The following is a 19,019-nucleotide window of genomic DNA, read 5'->3' on the forward strand; positions in this document are numbered from 1 at the left end:
ACTTTTTCATCACAAGTAGAAAGATTAAGAGTTTAACTTACCTTATGGTTTATATATCTTCCAATGTCTCTACATACGAATAGTTTCTTGTATGAACTCACTCTTGACAAAAACTGTCTCTTGTTAAGTTGTATATTATTAACTGCACGAGGTGTGCATCCGCCTGCGGATGTAGTTAGGCTTTTGCCATAAATGGAACTATGACCATGAGGAGTTTTATTTTATTATTATTATAGTCTTATTTTTATTTGTGTCTTATGTGGAGGATGTTACATTGTTTGATGGGAATTTTTAAAATGAAAACATTGAAATGGACAAGATATGGAAGGCATGTGGAAGAGCGTGAATAGAAAAATGATATGATGTAGATAATAAATAATTGTCTAAGCTATTAGGACCATATTTGGGAAAATAGTTTATGTTGGGCAGGGTTTTTTTTCCATGATTCTACAACATTTTTTTTGGATAGGTTTGTATACTCCTTTTGAGATTTTATACAAAGACCAGAAATAAGGAGTGACTTTCTAAAATGGTATAAACGTAGATAATAAGTTTTTAAATTTAGTCATTCTTTTTTCAAAAGGCGTACCATTTAGACTCTTATAATCGTTTGGATATATTATAGCTTAATCTTTCGGGATGTCTGTTTTATTTTGCTCTTTCAAATTTAACTTTGATTTTTTTTAAATTGTTGTATTAAGAAATGATCCTGCCAATCGGTGGCCTAGATTGTGTAAAACATCTAGAATTTTCATGGATCTTCGTTAAATCATTGATCATCTATATGCCAACAAGTTGACTTTGGATGGTCATGGCTATTTTTGTCGGTTTTATGGCAAACAAAATGGAAAACAGTGCTCAACCAACCGACCACTTATAATGCCACCCATACTTACCTATAGTGGCGCTACAATCCGAGTTTCCATGCAGCTTGGTCCCTAGCTATAACTAACTCCAGTTTCACTCGCCAAGTTCATTGAGGTCCTTCCTCACCTGCGTGCGCAATCCGAGTCGTAGTCTCCTTCTATTAAACCGTCCTTCGAAATAGAATTCGAAGACCCTCCGGAGTGAAGCGCTGATGTCCATTCACTCTATGACCCAGCCATCTAAGTTGTTGGACTTTTATTCTTCTCACTAGATTTTTGTCACTGTACCGTTCGTCATTGTATCTTCTCCTCCACTCCGTATCTATGCAGATTGGACTAAAAATAACCCGAAACGTTTTTCTTTCCAAGCATCTTAAATCCTTTTCATCTTGCCTTGACAAGGTCTAAGCATATGCAGCGCCATACAAAGTTCTTAACTACCTCAAAGTTATAGATGTCCGTTGTGACATTTTGTCCGAAACTTCGTCGTACTTCAACGTATTTCCTTGATGATTGACAGAATATACTTGGCTTTGCCCTCATTGCCGTTAATCCAACGTCTTCGCTTTCGTGGCAATACTCAAAAACCGTCAACTGACATCACGCTTTCATCTTCCAATTATGTCAATATCATCAGAGTAATTAGATGGACCTTTCTAATATTGTACCTCTAGAAGATAGACTTTTGAACAATACTTTCTAGAACGATGTTGAAGAAGTCGCAAGACAATGCACTGTTGAAATCAAAAGCATCAGTGAGATGTATTGAGGGATGTCACCACAAGGCTTTGCTCTGTAAAGTTCTTCTCTTTAAACACTGTCATACGCAACTTTAGAATCAATGAAAAGATTTAAAGTTCCTGGTTTTTTCCAAGATCTTGTCTGAAACCACACCGATATGGGCATATCAGGTTGTTGACGAATGGCTTCAAACGTTTACAGAAAAGACCTTATACGCGATGATCAAGAGAATGATGCCTCTGTAGGTGGTGCAGTTAAGTGTGTGTCCTTTCTTGATAATCGGGCAAACGACATCCATTAGTAATCAATAAAAAGTGCTTGCAACAGCAGCCATTAAAATTCAACATTTAATCCCTTCCGTCTTAAATAAGGATGAACACAAGCGAGATTGTGATTTGGAAATCACTAGAAATTTAATACAGATATGAAAAAAGAGGCTCGGATGCGACCCGCACTGATAACTTTACAACCCGTTTGTTTCACTGTTTGGTACGCTCATGGGGTAGAGGGAATCATTGGTTCTTATTTATTCAAAAATAGCTTAACCGAGAGCTTAACCTCGACCAACTGCCAACGATCAGCCGATATTGTGCCATCATCATCGCTCCTGTCAATGACCGCAACCACGACTTTGCCCTTTGCGACGTCACTGAAACTGGCTTGTTTTTTGATGGGATTGAGGGGAGTGCTGGTGTTGTGCACCCCAGGCCGTTTTGGTATCGGTACGGCCCCCTTATTGGTCCTTGTTGCAGCAAATACGATTTTAGCCCATTCGATTAGATTTGTGTTATACTTTCGTCTTAACAAATACACATTTAAATATGTTTTAGGTCAGATAAGTTCCGGATTTCAAATGACTCAAAGTTCTGCAATTCCAGCAATTTTAAAACTTGACTGCGCACTACGATTTCTCGGATGTGGACATTATCAAAATAGTGTAGGAAATGACTTTGAGCTAAGTTTCTGAAAACCTACAGATTCAGTAGTTTTAAGAGAAGTTTTTAAATTGCTTGAAGAAAGAATCTGCACAGTTTGGATCAATGCATATATGTCAGCTAATGAAAAGCAAGAAGCGAGAAACTATTTTTTTCAAAGAGCAGGCTTACCAGGAATAGTTGGATGTGTAAACGGACCTCACAATGGTATCATAGCTCCTGCCCAGTTACAACACCAATATTTAAATAGAAAAGGTTTTTACAGCTTAAATGCGATGGTGGTAAAGTACTTCAAAAATGAATCTTGATGTTTAGGTAAATTTTTTCTTTTTAAGGCTTGTGACCATAATGGAGTTATAAGATTTATTGATCCTAGATATCCTGGTTCTACGCCTGACTCGTTTGTGTGGAATCATAGTGCGGTAAAGGATTTGTTGGAAAGGTGGTGGATAAATGGAGAACGGTCAAGATATAATCGTTTCATTTAGAAATGCCTCATCAGGGTCTAGAGCAGGACTATTCAATAAAAAACATGCGAAGACAAGAAACATTATTGAGAGAACAATTGGCAATTTAAAAAGTCAGTTTTAAATGAGCGATAACTGCACTACAGTCCACAGAAAGCCATCAAAATAGTTAACGCTTCTTGTGCACTGCCTAATATTTGTAGATGTCATTGCCATGTTAGCATCTTCAACTTCAATGTCTGCATCATTTGAATCGGGTTGTTCCGCTGTTGCAGTTGAGTTTGTTCCAAACGTATTACCCACCATTGGATTTACAGCCTGCCGTAAACTTAGCAAATTGTCAACTGCCTGTTCCAAAAAAGACAAAGACAATTGCCGAAAAGGTCCTCCACTGCGGTTTTCTTCTTCAGTTTTAATTTAAAGTTTATAGTTTATTTCCTTAAACCATTTTGTAATATTCTTTGTTACGTTGATTATGCCACTCTTTACCCTCTCGTACAGGAGGTCCCAATGCGTTTAGCTCAAGGACAACGAATCCCAATATTGGGCTTGGTTTTTTTTCGGATGATCCAAACGTCCCGGAACCCTTGTCAATGTCGTTGTTTGCCTCCATTAGCTCCACCAACTTTGAGAACTGGGCGTTGTTGGTTCTTTTAATGCTATACCAATAAAAATTGTTACTATAATTTATTTAATTTGAATTATCGAATTTCAAAAAAAAAACTGTGATTTTTTCAAAGTCACCAAGAATTACTGTTCGTACGATTATGACAGATAAAGGCGAGTATTCGCCAATTGTAATAGAACGACATTTCAATTCGCCAAATTTTCTAAGTTTAAGGCGAACGTCAACTTGGCGAATCGCAAACAGTAATGCGAAAAAGTCACATTCTCTTATTTTTTTAAGGCGACTCGCAAGTGATAATACGGCCCTAAAAGTCTGGATCTGCATTTGTCTCTGCAATTATAAAAATAATTGTACAAATGTCATATGGATTTAGCAAATTGTTAAAAGTTAAAATAGCCATTCGGTGATTTTGCCATTAGCAAATTGTCAAGAGCATCTAGACAAAACATATGAGCAGTGCCCTAGCTTCGATATTAAAATAGTCCTGGGCGATTTTAATGCCAAGCTAGGAAGGGAAGACATCTTTGGTGGAATAATCGGGAAGAACAGCCTGCACAACAACACTTCCGACAATGGATTCAGGCTCATAGATTTAGCTGCGGGGCGAAACGTCATGGTAGCCAGTACGCGTTTTCCACACCTCAACATCCACAAAAGAACTTGGACCTCTCCAGATCAATCTAATGTCAACCAGATTGACCATATTGCGATCGACGCCAGACACGCTTCCACCATCATGGATGTACGAACTTTCCGAGGAGCTAACATCGACTCGGACCACTACCTCGTTGTAGCCAAGGTATCACTTCGAATTTTTAGACCCACGGCAAAACAGGGAGGTGCTGGTAGAAGGTACAACGTCGAACAGCTACAATCGCCAGAGATCACCCAATACTTTTCCGACCGCGTTACGCGTAACCTCTCTCGAAGTTCTCTGCCGCCAACACAATGTATCGAAAACTAGTGGCAACAATGCCAAGATGCAATCAGAGAAGCCGCTTCTGATGTGCTGGGTTTCAAGAAACCACTAACAACGAACCTCTAGTTTGATAAGGAATGTCGGCTGGCAAATGCAGCCAAACAACAGGCACGCAAAGCGGTGCTACAAAAAAGAACGAGAGTTGCTTATAACCTCTATAAGCAGAAGAAGAGAGAGTAACACCGACTTCTCTGAGGGAAAAAGAGAGGGCATGAGAAGCGTTCGGTCGAAGATGTTGAGAGATATAAAAGCAGGAATGGGGTTCGAAAGTTTTATGAACAGGTGAAACGAAATTCACAGGTACATAAACTAGAACCGAAGGCGAAAGTGGAAACATCATAGTGGAACCGCAGTCAATGCTGAGGATATGGAAGGACCACTTCTGCAGACTGTATAACGGCGACGAAGATCTGAATTCCGCTGTCAGCAGGATGATCCTTCAATATAGACGACGAAAGCCAACAATCCCGTCCTCCCGACTTAGACGAAGTAAAGATTGCCATATCTAAGCTGAAGTCTAATAAAGCCGCTGGAGCGGATGGCTTGAATGCCGAGCTCTTTAAAGCAGCTGGCGATAAGTTGGTAAGAAGCATGCACCAACTTATCTGTAAGATATGGTCAGAAGAAAGCATGCCTGATGAATGGAACCTCAGTATTGTTTGCCCGATCCTGAAAAAAGGAGACCATCTAAACTGCACCAACCATAGAGGAATAAGTCTACTTAACATCGCCTATAAAATCTTCTCTGCCGTAATATGTGAACGTCTAAAGCCCATCGTCAACAACCTGATAGGTCCTTATCAGTGTGGATTTAGACCAAGAAAGTGCACAGTTGATCAAATATTCACATTACGGCAGATCCTGGAAAAAACTCAAGAACACCAAATCGACATCTTTTCATCGATTTCAAGGCCGCATATGACAGCATCTACAGGGACGAGCTGTATAGAGCCATGTCTAGTTTTGGCATCCCTTTCGATGTCAAAAAAGGTTTTAGACAAGGTGATGCGCTGTCATGCATTTTTTTAACATCGTGCTTGAAAGAATAGTGCAGAGCTCACACGTCAACACTAGAGGCACTACCTTTCAAAAGTCTGTCCAATTACTGGCATATGCTGATGACATTGACATAATCGGAAGAACTCAGCGTGATGTCAATGGGGCTTTTGTGAGTATTGAGGCAGAGGCGGCAAAAATGGGTTTAACGGTTAATGAGGGCAAAAGAAAGTACATGCTGTCGTCTAGAAAGGACATACAACACCGACGTTTTGGTCAAAACGTCACAATCAACAGACGTAACTTTGAGGTAGTCAAGGACTTCGTCTACCTAGGCTCCGCTGTAAACGCAGAAAACAACACCAGCGCTGAGATCAAACGCAGAATAACTCTTGCTAACCGTTGTTTCTTTGGACTAAGAAAGCAATTGAGTGGTAAAGTCCTCTCTCGAGGGACCAAAGTGTTGCTATATAAAACCCTTATCATCCCCGTCCTGCTATACGATGCAGAAGCATGGACCATGGGAAAAGCGGATGAAAGCACCTTGGGTCGCTTCGAGAGAAAAGTTCTTCGTGTTATCTACGGTCCCGTATGCATCGAAGTGGAGTGGAGGAGAAGATGGAACGACGAACTGTACGGGTTGTACGTAGACTTAGCCAGAAGAGTAAAAGTCCAACGACTTAAATGGCTGGGTCACGTAGAGCGCATGGAAACCAATGCTCCGGCCAGGAAAGTCTTCGAATCCGCACCCACAGGACAGCGCAGTAGAGGAAGACCGCGGATCAGGTGGCGCGCACAAGTGGAAGGTAACCTCACCCAACTTGGAGCGCGAAACTAGAGACATCTAGCTAGGGACCGAGCTAGATGGAGAAGTTTGTTGGGTGAGGCCCTAGTTCACACAGGACTGTAGCGCCACCTTAAGTAAGTAAGTAAGTAAATTGTCAAGAGATAGTAAGATGTTAAAATCGTTCAAAATAATCTACATCGTTTGAGCTTAGAAAATTGCTGAAAATGGCTTTAGGCGTAAAATTTTAAAAGATTTAGTGAAATTAATCGTTTAAAATTTTACGTCCATGTGTTTTATTTCTTCTTAAAAACCAAACAAGTAAAAAACACCCTTTAGAGGAAAATTAAACTATTAAAAGAAAAATGCTATTCATGCGATGTCGAGGCGTTACGTTATCAAAAGAATCGCAATTTTTTGAAGTGATAGACTATACATTCTAGTTATCGTTTTAAAGCACCTTTTAAATCACTTTCTGTTTAATATCTGTCAAATCTTTTAATGCGAACTTAGTTTTTCAATATTTTCGATTAGATTATTTCAAAAACACAGTACTCACCCAAGAATAGTCGATTTATGTAAAAATCGATCAACAAGACAAGGATATAAAACCTCAAAGTAATCCATATTGTCAAGGCTTCTACAATAACACACAATATGCATAGCATGCATGTAAATTCATAACTCTCTAAAACCCTCATTAAACATCAACTTCATCATTCGAAAAAAAAATGCTTCATTTATTTTAATTTCAAACTGTCCGGTCATTCAGTCTTTTGGTATTTTATACATAGTCAAATACTTTGAACGCATCCTTCGCCCTTATTATCCCATATGAATTAAATTAACTATTGTCCTTTATTATAAAATCCATCCTGTCCTGTCTCCCTTTATACGTAGATCGTAGGGAATATAATTAACCTTAACTGAATAATTCAGAAATTTAATGAATGGAAAACATAGCATTATTTTCGTAGTTTTGAAATCCCACATTAAATTTGCATCTAATTTCCGGTTTCTATAACTTTGTTATTTTACAAAGGTAAAGCGCCCTTTAACTTGTAGCCTTGTCGATGCCTTTTTTGTGATGTCCGTCACACCCTGGGTGACACAGGAAGTTGAAAACTAAAATTAGAGCAAGGGTGAGTAAATACATAGATACAATATATATACAGGTAGCTATAAGAGAAGTATGACTTTGCAGGGTCATTTAAACTGCATAAATAGGATCGTCAAACCCTACCCAAAACATTTTACATTTTTTAGGGATGAATTGAATATTTATAGGAAATTTTATTTTTCATTATTTAAATCACTTCAAACCAAAAATTAAATTCTCGTGAATTATTTTTATGCATCGGATAAGTTTTGGAGTCACGAACTTTCTATATGGTATAAAGTCTTAACTTAAGGTACAAAGTGAGGATGCACCCTTAAAAGGGATTCATTGCATAACATAGCTTGATAACGCAAACGCAATCATGACTTCGACTACCCGCCTTTTTAACTGACTGAACCGAAATGGAATCACCCCAAAAAAGGAAACTAATGTCGCGGGGTGACGAAGAACCCGAAGCAGAGATGGGATTGAAAATGCTGGTACCCACACAATTTTCTCAATTATTTATTTTCTTTATTTTTCCTTATCTAAAATGGCACCCTCGCATTTTTCATCTACGAGTATGTTTGAGCAACACTAGGCTATTATTATATTTTTGTTATATGGAAGCCCACACAATCAAAAACGAAGGTATGGAACCATCGGAACGGGACGAGCTTTGAAAACGGGCGCTCATAGCTGTGCTGATCCACACAAAGACAAGTTGGTCTTGATAGATATATATTGTATGGTGTGGTGATGTTGTATAGATACTTTGAGTATCTATTCGTTTTTGTACCCTTGCATGCTGGATATCGCTGTGCTGGTTTGACTCCAACTCCATTCACTGCAATGATGATGATGATGATCGTGAAGGCGATGGCGGTGGTGGTGGTGTAGTGGTGGTGGTGATTGTTGCCGAGTTACTGAAGCGTGGACAAGATACATTTTCCGGTTGTAGTGGATGGAAAATCTGTGGGAAATAAAAACTGGGTGAGGGTTGTCAACCCTGTTTTGCTTTTTTGAATAGAATTGAAAATAGAAAATCACTTCGTGGTTTAGTGATTTTACAACTATTCACATGGTGGACTATCTATAAAGGGATTGTGTTGATGGGGGAGTTTGAAATCAGCAATAAGAGGTACTCATAAAGGTACCTGGCTACATTAAATTACCATAGAGCTCATAAAGTGGGAAAATATATTTCAAATTGGTTGGCCAATTTACTTGAGGAAAGGTTCAACAGGTTTGCTATGGTGCTCTTATAGGATGGACGCGTTAACTTTACGCATACATGGGTAAAGGTATAAGGTAAGCGGAACGGTTGAACGAATCATCTTAGACCCTTTTTTTAAATATGTCTATTGAAAATAGTCATATTTAACTTTAAAATGTCTGTGTTTCTTTTGAGCGTGTAAGATTTTCCTTCGATTGCATTTTTTAATATTTTTAGTAAACTTTGATAGTTACTTTCTTACTTAGTTACGCGCCACCGTGTACGGTTTCCGGAGATGTGTTTCAGCTCCTTCCAACTTTTGCTTTTGTTATTTCGACTGTCCTGCGCCATGTGCTTCTCTGTCGTCCAGCTCTTCTTCCTTCATGTGTGAGCGGATTCCACTGCATTGCTTGGCCTGTAATGCAGTCGTTAATTTTTCGAAGCGTTTGTCCAACCCATTGCCACTTACGTCTTCGTGCTGCACGTATAAAGAAGCACAGATTCGACATTTGTGCGAAACAGTCGGAGCTTTGTTCCTAAGCTGATAGAGTTATTTCTCCAAGTTTTTGACAGCATATTGAACTCCGCTTTTACTTTGCCGATGCGGTAGATCACGTCTTGATCGGTTCCGCCTTCAATGAAAACGATGCTTCCAAGGTATTGAAAGCTCTCCACTTTTCCCACCGATTGTGAAAAAGTATTTATTTGAGAGGATGGTCAGGTTCCGAGACTGATCATTTTTGTTTTGCCGGAATTAATTTTCAGCGCACAACTTCTGTTTCTCTCTCCACACTTGTTGTCATTTGACGGAGATCCATGATCCTATGAGAGAGTAAGCAAACATCGGTCGCGTACTCCAAGTGCTTTAAATAGGAGGTCAAAGTCCATTGGATCCCTCCGCTACCTGACAGAGCTGAGCGCAGTACATCGCTTATCACCAATAAAAACAATATTGGCGACTGAATACAGCCCTGTCGGACTCCGCTTTGGATTTCAAAATCTTCTAAAATTTACCATCGTGTAGAACGTCATACTTAGATCCATCATATGCTGCTTTAATAATAGCAATTAGTTTTTCTGTTAACGCAACCAAACGCCTTCTCGAAGTCGATGAATAGCAGATGTAGTGGTGATCGATATTCAACTTACTGTTCAATAATGAACCGCAGGGTGTTAATATGATCAATACAGGAGGATCCAGCGCGGAATCCTGCTTGTTAGGATCGAGTGCGGCCTCAATGTGTTCGTTGATGCGTTCCAGTATAAATTTTTCTACTATTTTGGCAACGGCGGGAAGAACGCAAATTCTTCTCCAGTTTTCGCGCTTTGTAAGATCTCCTTTTTTGGGAGCTTGACGATAATTCCCTTCTCCCACTCATGGTTGAAGCTTTCGGTGGTCCAGGCTTCTTTTATGAGCGGATGAAGTAGTTCGCTTGATGACGTAGGCGCTGATAGTAAAAGCTCTGCGGGAATTCCATCAAGACCTATGACTTGTTGTCCTTAAGTGCTTTAATTGCGGCAACGATCTCATCTTTACTGGGAAGTGCGGTGCTGATTCGGGGATTAGTTTCTTCAAGCACTTTAGAAGGTATCAGCTGCACGATGTTTGCAAACACTCGGTTTGAAACCAAGGAATAGTGTTCTTTCCACCTTCTGACTTGCTTATCCACCGAATTTATCACAGTACCGTCTACTTCTTTCACCAGGTGTTTCTTTGAGCTGTGTGTACCGGTCGCACCTGTTTGCAGCATCTTCAATTTCTTGCGCCACTTTGTTGATGTAGTTACGCTTGTCACGGGGCACACTGTGGTGAACCTCTCTTTTTTTCATGCGATACGAGGACTTGAGCAACAGTTATTTGAGCCCTTAACTGTTTGCGTTCGTTGATCCCTGCCCATGATTTTTCTGAAAGACAAGTGTTGTTGCTTCCTTTTTTACGACGAATATTCTGTCAGCACCAGAAATGAAAACTCTTTTCACAGAATTCCAATGGTGTTCGATGTCGTCATGTACTGCGTTGCTGATTGTTCTAATTTCGTGTGACAGGTGGTCCCTAAATTGTTGACGGGTCATGGGATCGTTTAGTCTGGCGATGTTGTTGGTTGCTCGTTTTGTTTCGTTGGATCTTCGAACTGTAGCTGTTCGTAATCTTAGGGTAGCTATCATTAAGTGGTGGTCACTGGCAAGTCCCATATCGGCGCCGCTTCCGTTTCGCACATCCAAGAGACTGCTTCTAAAGCGTCGACTAATCGCAAAGTGGTCAATTTGGTTGGCAGACTTGCCTGTCCTTCGACACCCAGCTAATTTTATGACAAAGTTTGTGCTCAAATAGTGCCACCAATCACAAGGCTATTGGCGTTGCAGAAGTCAATTTACCTCTCACCATTATCAGCTAAGGCACCCATCACATGCCTTAGCCCGTTGTTGTTACTGCCAACCTTAGCATTGAGGTCTCCCATAAGCAAAATTATATCTCCGCGGGGAATGCTGTTGTAGGCGGATCCTAGTTGACTATAAATGCAATCTTTCTCTTCATTAGATGCAAGCTCCGTCGGAGCGTAACACTGTATAACGGTGACAGGTCGTACTCTACTCTGAAACCTGGCTTGGATAAGCCTTTCCTCAAGGGGCTCCCACAAAATAAGGCTTCCAACACCATGCAGCTTTTGGACACCCTCTCTTTCATCCTCTCCGGAATACAGCATTCTCGTTTGTCCAGTGTCAGATCTGTATTCAGCTCTTCCTCTCCACTTTGTTTTACTAATACCCAGGATACTGATCTTAAGAAGAAGCATTTCGCGCTCCAGCTGTTCGTATCTTCCTTCGCCATACAAGGATCGAACGTTCCAAGCTCCGATTTTGTACGTATATACCAGAGCCAAAAGTATCAATTGCATTTCTTGAAAGACTTGTTCTAATTGTTGACGATTCATTTATTATCATGGCGTCTTGATTGACGTTGTTGCATGAAAGATGCCGCACCCCCAAATCCGATGTGCGGTTTACTGCAGCCGAAGCTGTAGAAGGATTCTCCATAAAAAGGTTACCTCTTGGGAACTCGTTTCCAGTTGTTGTCATATTTCATGTAACAGCATATACCCTTCCATCATGGTGTTTTCCGAGATAAGATTAATAACATACATAAGCTCAGATTCGACAGGCACACCCGTCTAAATCGTCAAAATTTGAATTTTATTTGCTCCGCATTTAAAATATTGGTGTTCCTTTGACGCATAGTTTTTTTTTATAGCAAACACATGTATGCTTCCATCAATCAAGAATGTTATAGATAAGGTATTTTTCGATTATAACTCTTTTTTTAAATTTAATATATATTAAACAATATGAAATTGAAAAATAGTTGCAAGTTTAAATCATTAAAAACAAACTATAAATATGCTTGGACTAATTAAAAACAGATTTAAATTACTTGCAACAAAAATGCGCTCGCACCCTTAACTTGATGGTTCTTTGAACGCATCTTTGATGCAATAATCCGAGGTCAATTGTGAAATTTAATGGCTGAATCACAAACGCGCTTCAGCTTCGGCTTCGTCTACGTTACGATGTCCATGCTTCGAGGTTGCTTTGAATAACATTTCTATTATTTCATCCCTCCAAAGATCAAATATTTTGTTTGTTGACATTTTGTTACAGGTATTGAGCTGTCAGACAAAGCAAATGTTCAGATAATTGAACTAGAGCTTCCGTTTGGAATCACATTACGTTACACTACGTTCTTTTCCTTACGATTGTCAAACGGAACGTGAGGTCGAAGCTCCATAGAGAACCGGAGAGAAACGTCAAACGAAATGACGTCTTGTCTGTCATTTATGCGTGGAGGGCAAACAAGAAAAACTTTGCATTTATTTCTTTAAAGAAGTGACAAATATAAAACGTACTGTGTAATAATAATCAAAAGTTATCATTTATTAAAGTAAATACCTTCAGTGTGTTGTTCTGTGGATTTCTTTAATCTTCTCTGTTTGTTGTTTGTGTTAGGTAAAAAATGCCTTCAACGTGCTTCGTTATTGGTTGTTCCAAAAGAGCAGAACGGGATCACACTTTCAGTTTTTTTCGCTTCCCGGCCGTCCACAAAAAACCAACCGAGATTGAAATCTCTAAAGCAAGGAGAACAGCATGGCTAAATGCCATTAAAAGAAAGGATTTAAAAGAGAGCTCACTAAAGTACACAAGAATATGTTCTCAACATTTTATTACAAGTAAGATCGTATTTAACTTTCAGTGATGTTAATATGTATAATAAAAATAAAACAAATTTTTTGAAGGTCGTCCAGCTAAGCTTAAAGACAAGCTACATCCAGATTGGATACCTTCTTTAAACATGGGATATCCGCAATTCTCGAAACCCGGAGTGGGACGATACCAAAGGTTAAAAAATCGAACCAAATTGAAAGATGATGTTATCCCTGAGGTAGATCCAGTAGTTACACCAACAGTTGCTGTGGAAGTAGAAGTGGAGCTTAGTGAGCTGGAACAACTGAAACTAGAATTAAAAGCTAAAGATGAAACAATCAAGGCATGTGAGGATAAAGCGAAAAAATTAGCAGATCAACTAAAAGAAGTAAGGTTATTTATATCACTTAAGTGCATAATCTTGCAACATTAAATATAATTTTCAGAGTACTGAAATGTATGAGCAGAAGTTGCAACAAAACGAAAAGGGAATGAAAGCAATGGCTGGACAGCTAAAAGTTAGGAACATGAGTATCACTGATTTCGAAAACAATGATTCTAAGGTTCTATACTTTACCGGTATCCCAAACTTCACAACATTAAGTCATCTATTTGACTTTTTAAAGGACTATATATCATCGAGTCCAATGAAACAAATTAATGTTTTTGATGCCTTTATGATAACCTTGATGAAGTTGCGACTAGACCTACCATTTACTTATCTGTCTTTTAAGTACGGGGTTACAATCAAGACGTTGTCAAGAATTTTCCATGAAAATGTAATTGTGTTCCAAGCGAAACTATCTGCATTTGTTCATTGGCCTGAAAAAAATGCTTTGAAACGTAATACACCTCCGTATTTCAAAAAAGCCCTTGGAAATAATTTTACCGCAATCATTGACTGTTTCGAGGTTTTTACTGAAACCCCAGGTAAATTTAAGCAAACTTTTAAACTAACATAATATAATTCACTTAAAACCAAAGTAATTTTAATATTTAAATTTCTTCATTTTCATTATTATAACATAATTTTATTTTCTTTTTTTAATGAATTTAGGCGATTCACTTGCTAAATCAGAAGTTTTTTCATCTTACAAGCATCATAGTACTCTGAAGTACTTAATTGCTATATCCCCAGCTGGTGCAATAATTTTTGTGTCCAAAGGATATGGTGGTAGATGCAGCGATAAAACCGTAGTTGAGAGTTGTGGTTTCACCAGCAACATTGAAGAAGGTGATATAATACTCTCTGATCGAGGAATGCTGGTAAATCGTGTAATTGTGGAAAAAGGAGCAAAACTTTTAATGCCCGCATTCCGAAACGGTAGAGACCAAATGGATGCTGATGACCTTGAAAGGACAAGAAACCTTGCCAAGATAAGGGTTCATGTTGAAAGAGTGATTGGTCTTCTCCGACAAAAGTACCTGATTTTAACAAATCGTCAGCCAATAACAGCGACATCAAAAATAAACGGCGATGAAATGTACTTTGACTACATTGTCAAAATATGCTGTGCTTTGACTAATTTAAGTCCATCCATAATTAATTTAACATAAACAAATGATTTCATAAGTAATTTTTTTTTATTAAATATATATTCAAAAACTTGAACACAAAAAAGTATTAAAAAACAAAAACAAATTCATATTCATTTAAATAAATAATAATGTTATTAATTAAGAAGGCAACAAAACAAAATAAGATAGAAAAAAAAAACTTCATATGAAATAAACATAAACTTATCAACTAAAAATTCACAGCTTTTTTATCACATAAATATATATAGGTACGTATGTATATATGTATAAAACTAGAGGTAGGCATATTTATCACATTTTTAGCAAATTTGTCCTGTTGGAATAATAGCGTGCTAAAAGTTCACGCAGTACAATATTTTTAAAATATAAGTCTGTTTTTAAGACTTCACTATTAAAAAACAATTTATCAAAAGGATCTTTAACTATCACCTTAAAAAAAGGGGAATATATACAAAAAATGCAGTAATCAGATTTCAAAATTGCACATTGCATTTGTATTTGCCAGTAATATTGGTGCTGTTTTGAAATCCTCCATTCACCGTTCTCTTTAATGATGGGGCAGCTAGATGAGGATAAAAAAGTTGCTACATCACCATCTTTGAGGCAGAAGGGACACTTGACTTTAACAGGCATTTCTCCACAGCAGTCGCATCTCCAAATACCATCGGGGGAACAAGCATAGTAGGATTTTTCCTTGTCAATTATGATCCCAGATGTTTCAATCGTCAGTTAAGTATGCTGTTCTTTTTCCTCCAACAAAATGAAGTTCACAGCTTCAGATTCGTGGCGACAACCATATTTAACGGCTGCTGAATGAATCTCGTCTTGAAAATAGCAGATCCTCTTCAAAAAACTCATCGACACATTTTTTAAATTTGTTCTAGCAGCCTGCTTAAATATGGATGCAGTTATTCGTCCAATTCGCAGTTTGTGCCAATAGTGACATTTGGACTGCTGTTTGGTAATGGAAGCAGCGAAGTTGACTTGTTCCGTTGTTAGTCTGAAAACAAGCATCCCTGAAATTTTTTCAATTTCCCATTTGTCTAACCCCTCATATTCAATTTTGAAGACGTTGGCCATGTACATTGGACACAAGACTTGCTCCGGAACTAGCGCTTCAAAACTGCTCATTGCTGAAACCTCACATCCCTTGTCCCTCAAAGATTTCAAAAACTCTACCACTTGGGCACATGAAGCAGGTTGAACTTGTCTTTTGCCCTTCTGTGCAGACTGATTACTTTTGTTCCATTTAATCTTTTCACATGGCACCTGGAGTTTGAGCTTACATGAAGGAACTTTCCAATAAGCTTTCATATCAGTGACCGATATCTGGAATCAATTTAATAATAACAAAACAATTTACATTTGCTAGAAAAGTTTATTTGTTTTTCAATATGTTTGTGTTCATATGCTTGTTATGAGATTGTGTAGTGTTGTGTTGTTCAATATTTAAATTTCTTTAAATACAAATTTTAAATTTAATTACTAGATTATCCTCTTCGAATTTTCTTGCTATGGACTCCAGAGCAAACAAAGTTCCGCCAATGTGAGTACAGCACTCACCAAGCCCGGCAACACAAGTGCAATGTGCAGTTTTGATGAAGCCATCTTTGTCCACTGCAATCCAAACACGCAGCGCTGGAAGGTTCAGTGATTGGGTATGAAGCACCTAAACAATTTCAGTTAGTAGGAGGCATATATAACATACAGTACAAAACAAAAACCTTTGACAGAATGAAGCACAATTCACTGTGTTGGCATCCTTCCATGGATTGAACCCATCCACTTTGGTAAAGCTTGCCAGCACTAAGGGCCTTATTGGACTCGAGTTTGCCTCCTGTTACCGTGTTCCTTCCTTGTAGAAGATAATTAATAATCTTTACGAAGTTTACATTTTTCGGCAGACACTGCTCCGTGCACTTGAGGAGGTAAGGATCTTTGGCCGCAATCGCGGCGATCTTACTGACATACTCCTTCCTTCTTCGTTCATCCAATCCTTTGGCGTAGTTTGAAATCTCCATTTTCTGAAAAAAAAACTGTATTAAATATTATTTATTTAAAAATATTAAAAACTTACTTTGAAATAGCAGCCAAAACAACTTAAGCGCGCCTTTTGTTTGCCCTCCACGTTCGATTTATGACGTTTCAGATTTGGCATCTGTCAAAAGGTATAGAGCTCTATTGTGATAGCATGCATTGAATTCCTATGGCTGAACTCGTAAACGTCAAGCGAAGCCGAAGCTAATGCGTGTTTCTGTTTCAGCCATAAAGAATTTCGTAGTGATAACTGTAAATTAGTGAATTAGTTATAATAATCTGATAAACATGCTTTTTTCAAGACAAAAATGCACATTGGTTCGATATGAACAAAATAATTCCAATATTAAAGCTTAAAACTGACTTTTTTATCGAACAAATCTGAAGAAAAAAACTTATTAACCTCCCCATTTTGTCTGCAAAGTGCCGCTAGCCCAACACATCGTTTTTTTGTTGGTTTCCACATCTGTTCATGAACTAATTGTCAAAATCACAAATACAACAATGTAAACAAACGGCTTTTGGAGAGTGAAACGTACGGATGTTAAATGGAGTATTTTTGGCAAAAGTAATCCCAATGTAGCTCCTTTACGTAATGCACAGTACTATTTGTTTTGCAAATTGAATACAAAATTATCTCCTATACGGAGACTTTCTGGAGCGTGTGTATGTAACCTGAGGGTATTAAGGTACATAAGTAGATAAAGATACAATGAATTAAACTATATAGGTAGGTATGTAAGGAAAGAATGCAGAAGGCACCGCATATTAATTGCGTACTTTTCTTTTCAAATGTTATCACTCAAATACCTACCTAGGTGCTCCGCCGTTTTCATCCATACCTTCACCTTTAAACAAGAAAATTAATAAACCACCAAAGGGAAACGCATCAACAATCAAGAAGAAGAAAAAAAAGAAAAGAAACGCAACAGTAAATTTATTCGATTTTTCCTTTGATATCGATTTTCGTCTAAATTATCATCACCATCACATATCGTCTCGTGTCTCCCAGTTGTTGATGTTTTGTGTAGGGTATACCTACAATATACATACTTTCTAAAACGATTCAAAAAATCCGTTATAAATTCACGATACTTCGTATGCAAGTTATCGTTCGTTAACATTGTCCCCGCTAAACCGCTATACATACTTACATACATATGTATAAACCTACCGCTACCTATTGCCATGCTACTATCCCTTGCCGCTATTCCACGCTCTCACGTGGTCGTTCTCGTTGTTTTGTTTAATAAGAAGATCAATGTCCCCATTTTAATCGCTGCACTGCGCTGCACTCAGAACTGCTGCCTCCATTTGATTATGAAAAGGAAAAAAGAAAACTCCAATACTGACTGACATCGAAGACGAATCCGTTTCAGTTTCTTTATTCCTTAATCCTTTTTTGAAACGAATTTAAAGTGAAAAAGAAAATCAATTCCGTCCAAGACGAGAATCAACAAAACTATTCCTCCCTCTACCTCCCTTTGCTTAAATACCAAGTCCGCTCCATAGTCCACGATAATAATATATAATGCACTATCCACCAATACCACTCGTCGCAGGCGTCGCGTCATGATGATCTTAACCTAACAGAAACAGAATCAAAAAGAGAAAAGCAAAAGATAACAAAAGTATATGTAATTGTAATACAAAACAAAAATATTACACAACCAAACATCAACTTTTGTAGGTACGTAGTGCAGTAAGCAAACGGATAAGAGTAAAGAGAAGGAAAAAAGAAAGGGGAAACTTTTTACATCCATCCCATCGATGCGCCCGCCGGCCTCGCGTCTCCGCTACGCTTCGCGCCGCTTCCCTTAGTTATTACTATTTTATTTTGTCTTCCTTTAAAGTGGAGACTTTCACACACTCTTACTAGGAGTAATAATAAGCTAATGCTCTCAGTTTTTGTATGTGAAGAAGCTCACTGGTATCTCCTTTGCTTGCGGTCGGTTACATTCGAATCCTTCCTTCATGTTTCCTTACATAAATGGAGACCATATTCAGAGACGTAGCCGTGTAAAATGAAAAAGGGGATTGAATGGTTAAGCTACGTATACCCGACTGGAAGATGTTCCAATATTGGCTGATTTTTCTCAACACATTGTAAACAGTTTTCTATCAACAATGTAAAGATCCAATTTGAACTGTCAAAAGTGACAGAAAAAAAATTGTCAGTCAATCGTCGTTTAATTTTCTATCAAAAATTTTTTCGACTTCTTTCAATCATTTGTACTAGGTGCACTCTATAAGAAATCCACATGGTATGATCGTGAATGCGAAAAACTTAAAAAAAAAGTGTTTAGCCTTGCTCAACTTATTAAGAAAAAATGAATCTCAGTCGATTAGAATAGATTATTTAGAAGCAAATAAGCACTATAAACGGACTGTAAAAATAAAAAAGCGAGCTCATGAAGAAAAATTGGCATGTGAACTAAGTCAAAGCAAGGATGCAAAAGAATTTTGGTCTTTTACTAGAAAACTGTCTGGTAACTACCAATCAAAAGAAGAAGTTTCGATTCCCTTGGAAAGCTT

The 19,019-nt window shown here is 38.1% G+C and overlaps 3 protein-coding genes across 3 annotated transcripts; 1 reads left to right on the forward strand and 2 right to left on the reverse strand.

The window, feature by feature from the left end:
* Positions 1 to 8,339: 8,339 nt before the first annotated feature.
* On the reverse strand, positions 8,340 to 11,644 carry LOC129946275 (craniofacial development protein 2-like). The gene is made up of 2 exons (XM_056056411.1): positions 11,150 to 11,644; positions 8,340 to 8,468 (listed from the first exon to the last, which is right to left on the reverse strand). Exons 1-2 carry the CDS (start codon positions 11,642 to 11,644, stop codon positions 8,340 to 8,342), a joined length of 624 nt encoding a protein of 207 aa, XP_055912386.1.
* Positions 11,645 to 12,503: 859 nt separating this feature from the next.
* LOC129942314 (uncharacterized) lies at positions 12,504 to 14,686 on the forward strand. The gene is made up of 5 exons (XM_056051185.1): positions 12,504 to 12,648; positions 12,714 to 12,934; positions 13,001 to 13,296; positions 13,355 to 13,838; positions 13,966 to 14,686. The coding sequence occupies exons 2-5, from the start codon at positions 12,721 to 12,723 to the stop codon at positions 14,463 to 14,465; spliced, it is 1,494 nt and encodes a 497-aa protein (XP_055907160.1). The 5' UTR covers positions 12,504 to 12,648; positions 12,714 to 12,720; the 3' UTR covers positions 14,466 to 14,686.
* Positions 14,687 to 15,176: 490 nt separating this feature from the next.
* On the reverse strand, positions 15,177 to 16,632 carry LOC129946283 (uncharacterized). The gene is made up of 4 exons (XM_056056421.1): positions 16,525 to 16,632; positions 16,172 to 16,471; positions 15,934 to 16,116; positions 15,177 to 15,776 (listed from the first exon to the last, which is right to left on the reverse strand). Exons 1-4 carry the CDS (start codon positions 16,603 to 16,605, stop codon positions 15,177 to 15,179), a joined length of 1,164 nt encoding a protein of 387 aa, XP_055912396.1. The 5' UTR covers positions 16,606 to 16,632.
* Between the last annotated feature and the right edge of the window lie 2,387 nt (positions 16,633 to 19,019).

This window comes from Eupeodes corollae, chromosome 1 (assembly GCF_945859685.1).
Source record: "Eupeodes corollae chromosome 1, idEupCoro1.1, whole genome shotgun sequence".
Taxonomy (NCBI): Eukaryota; Metazoa; Arthropoda; class Insecta; order Diptera; family Syrphidae; genus Eupeodes; species Eupeodes corollae.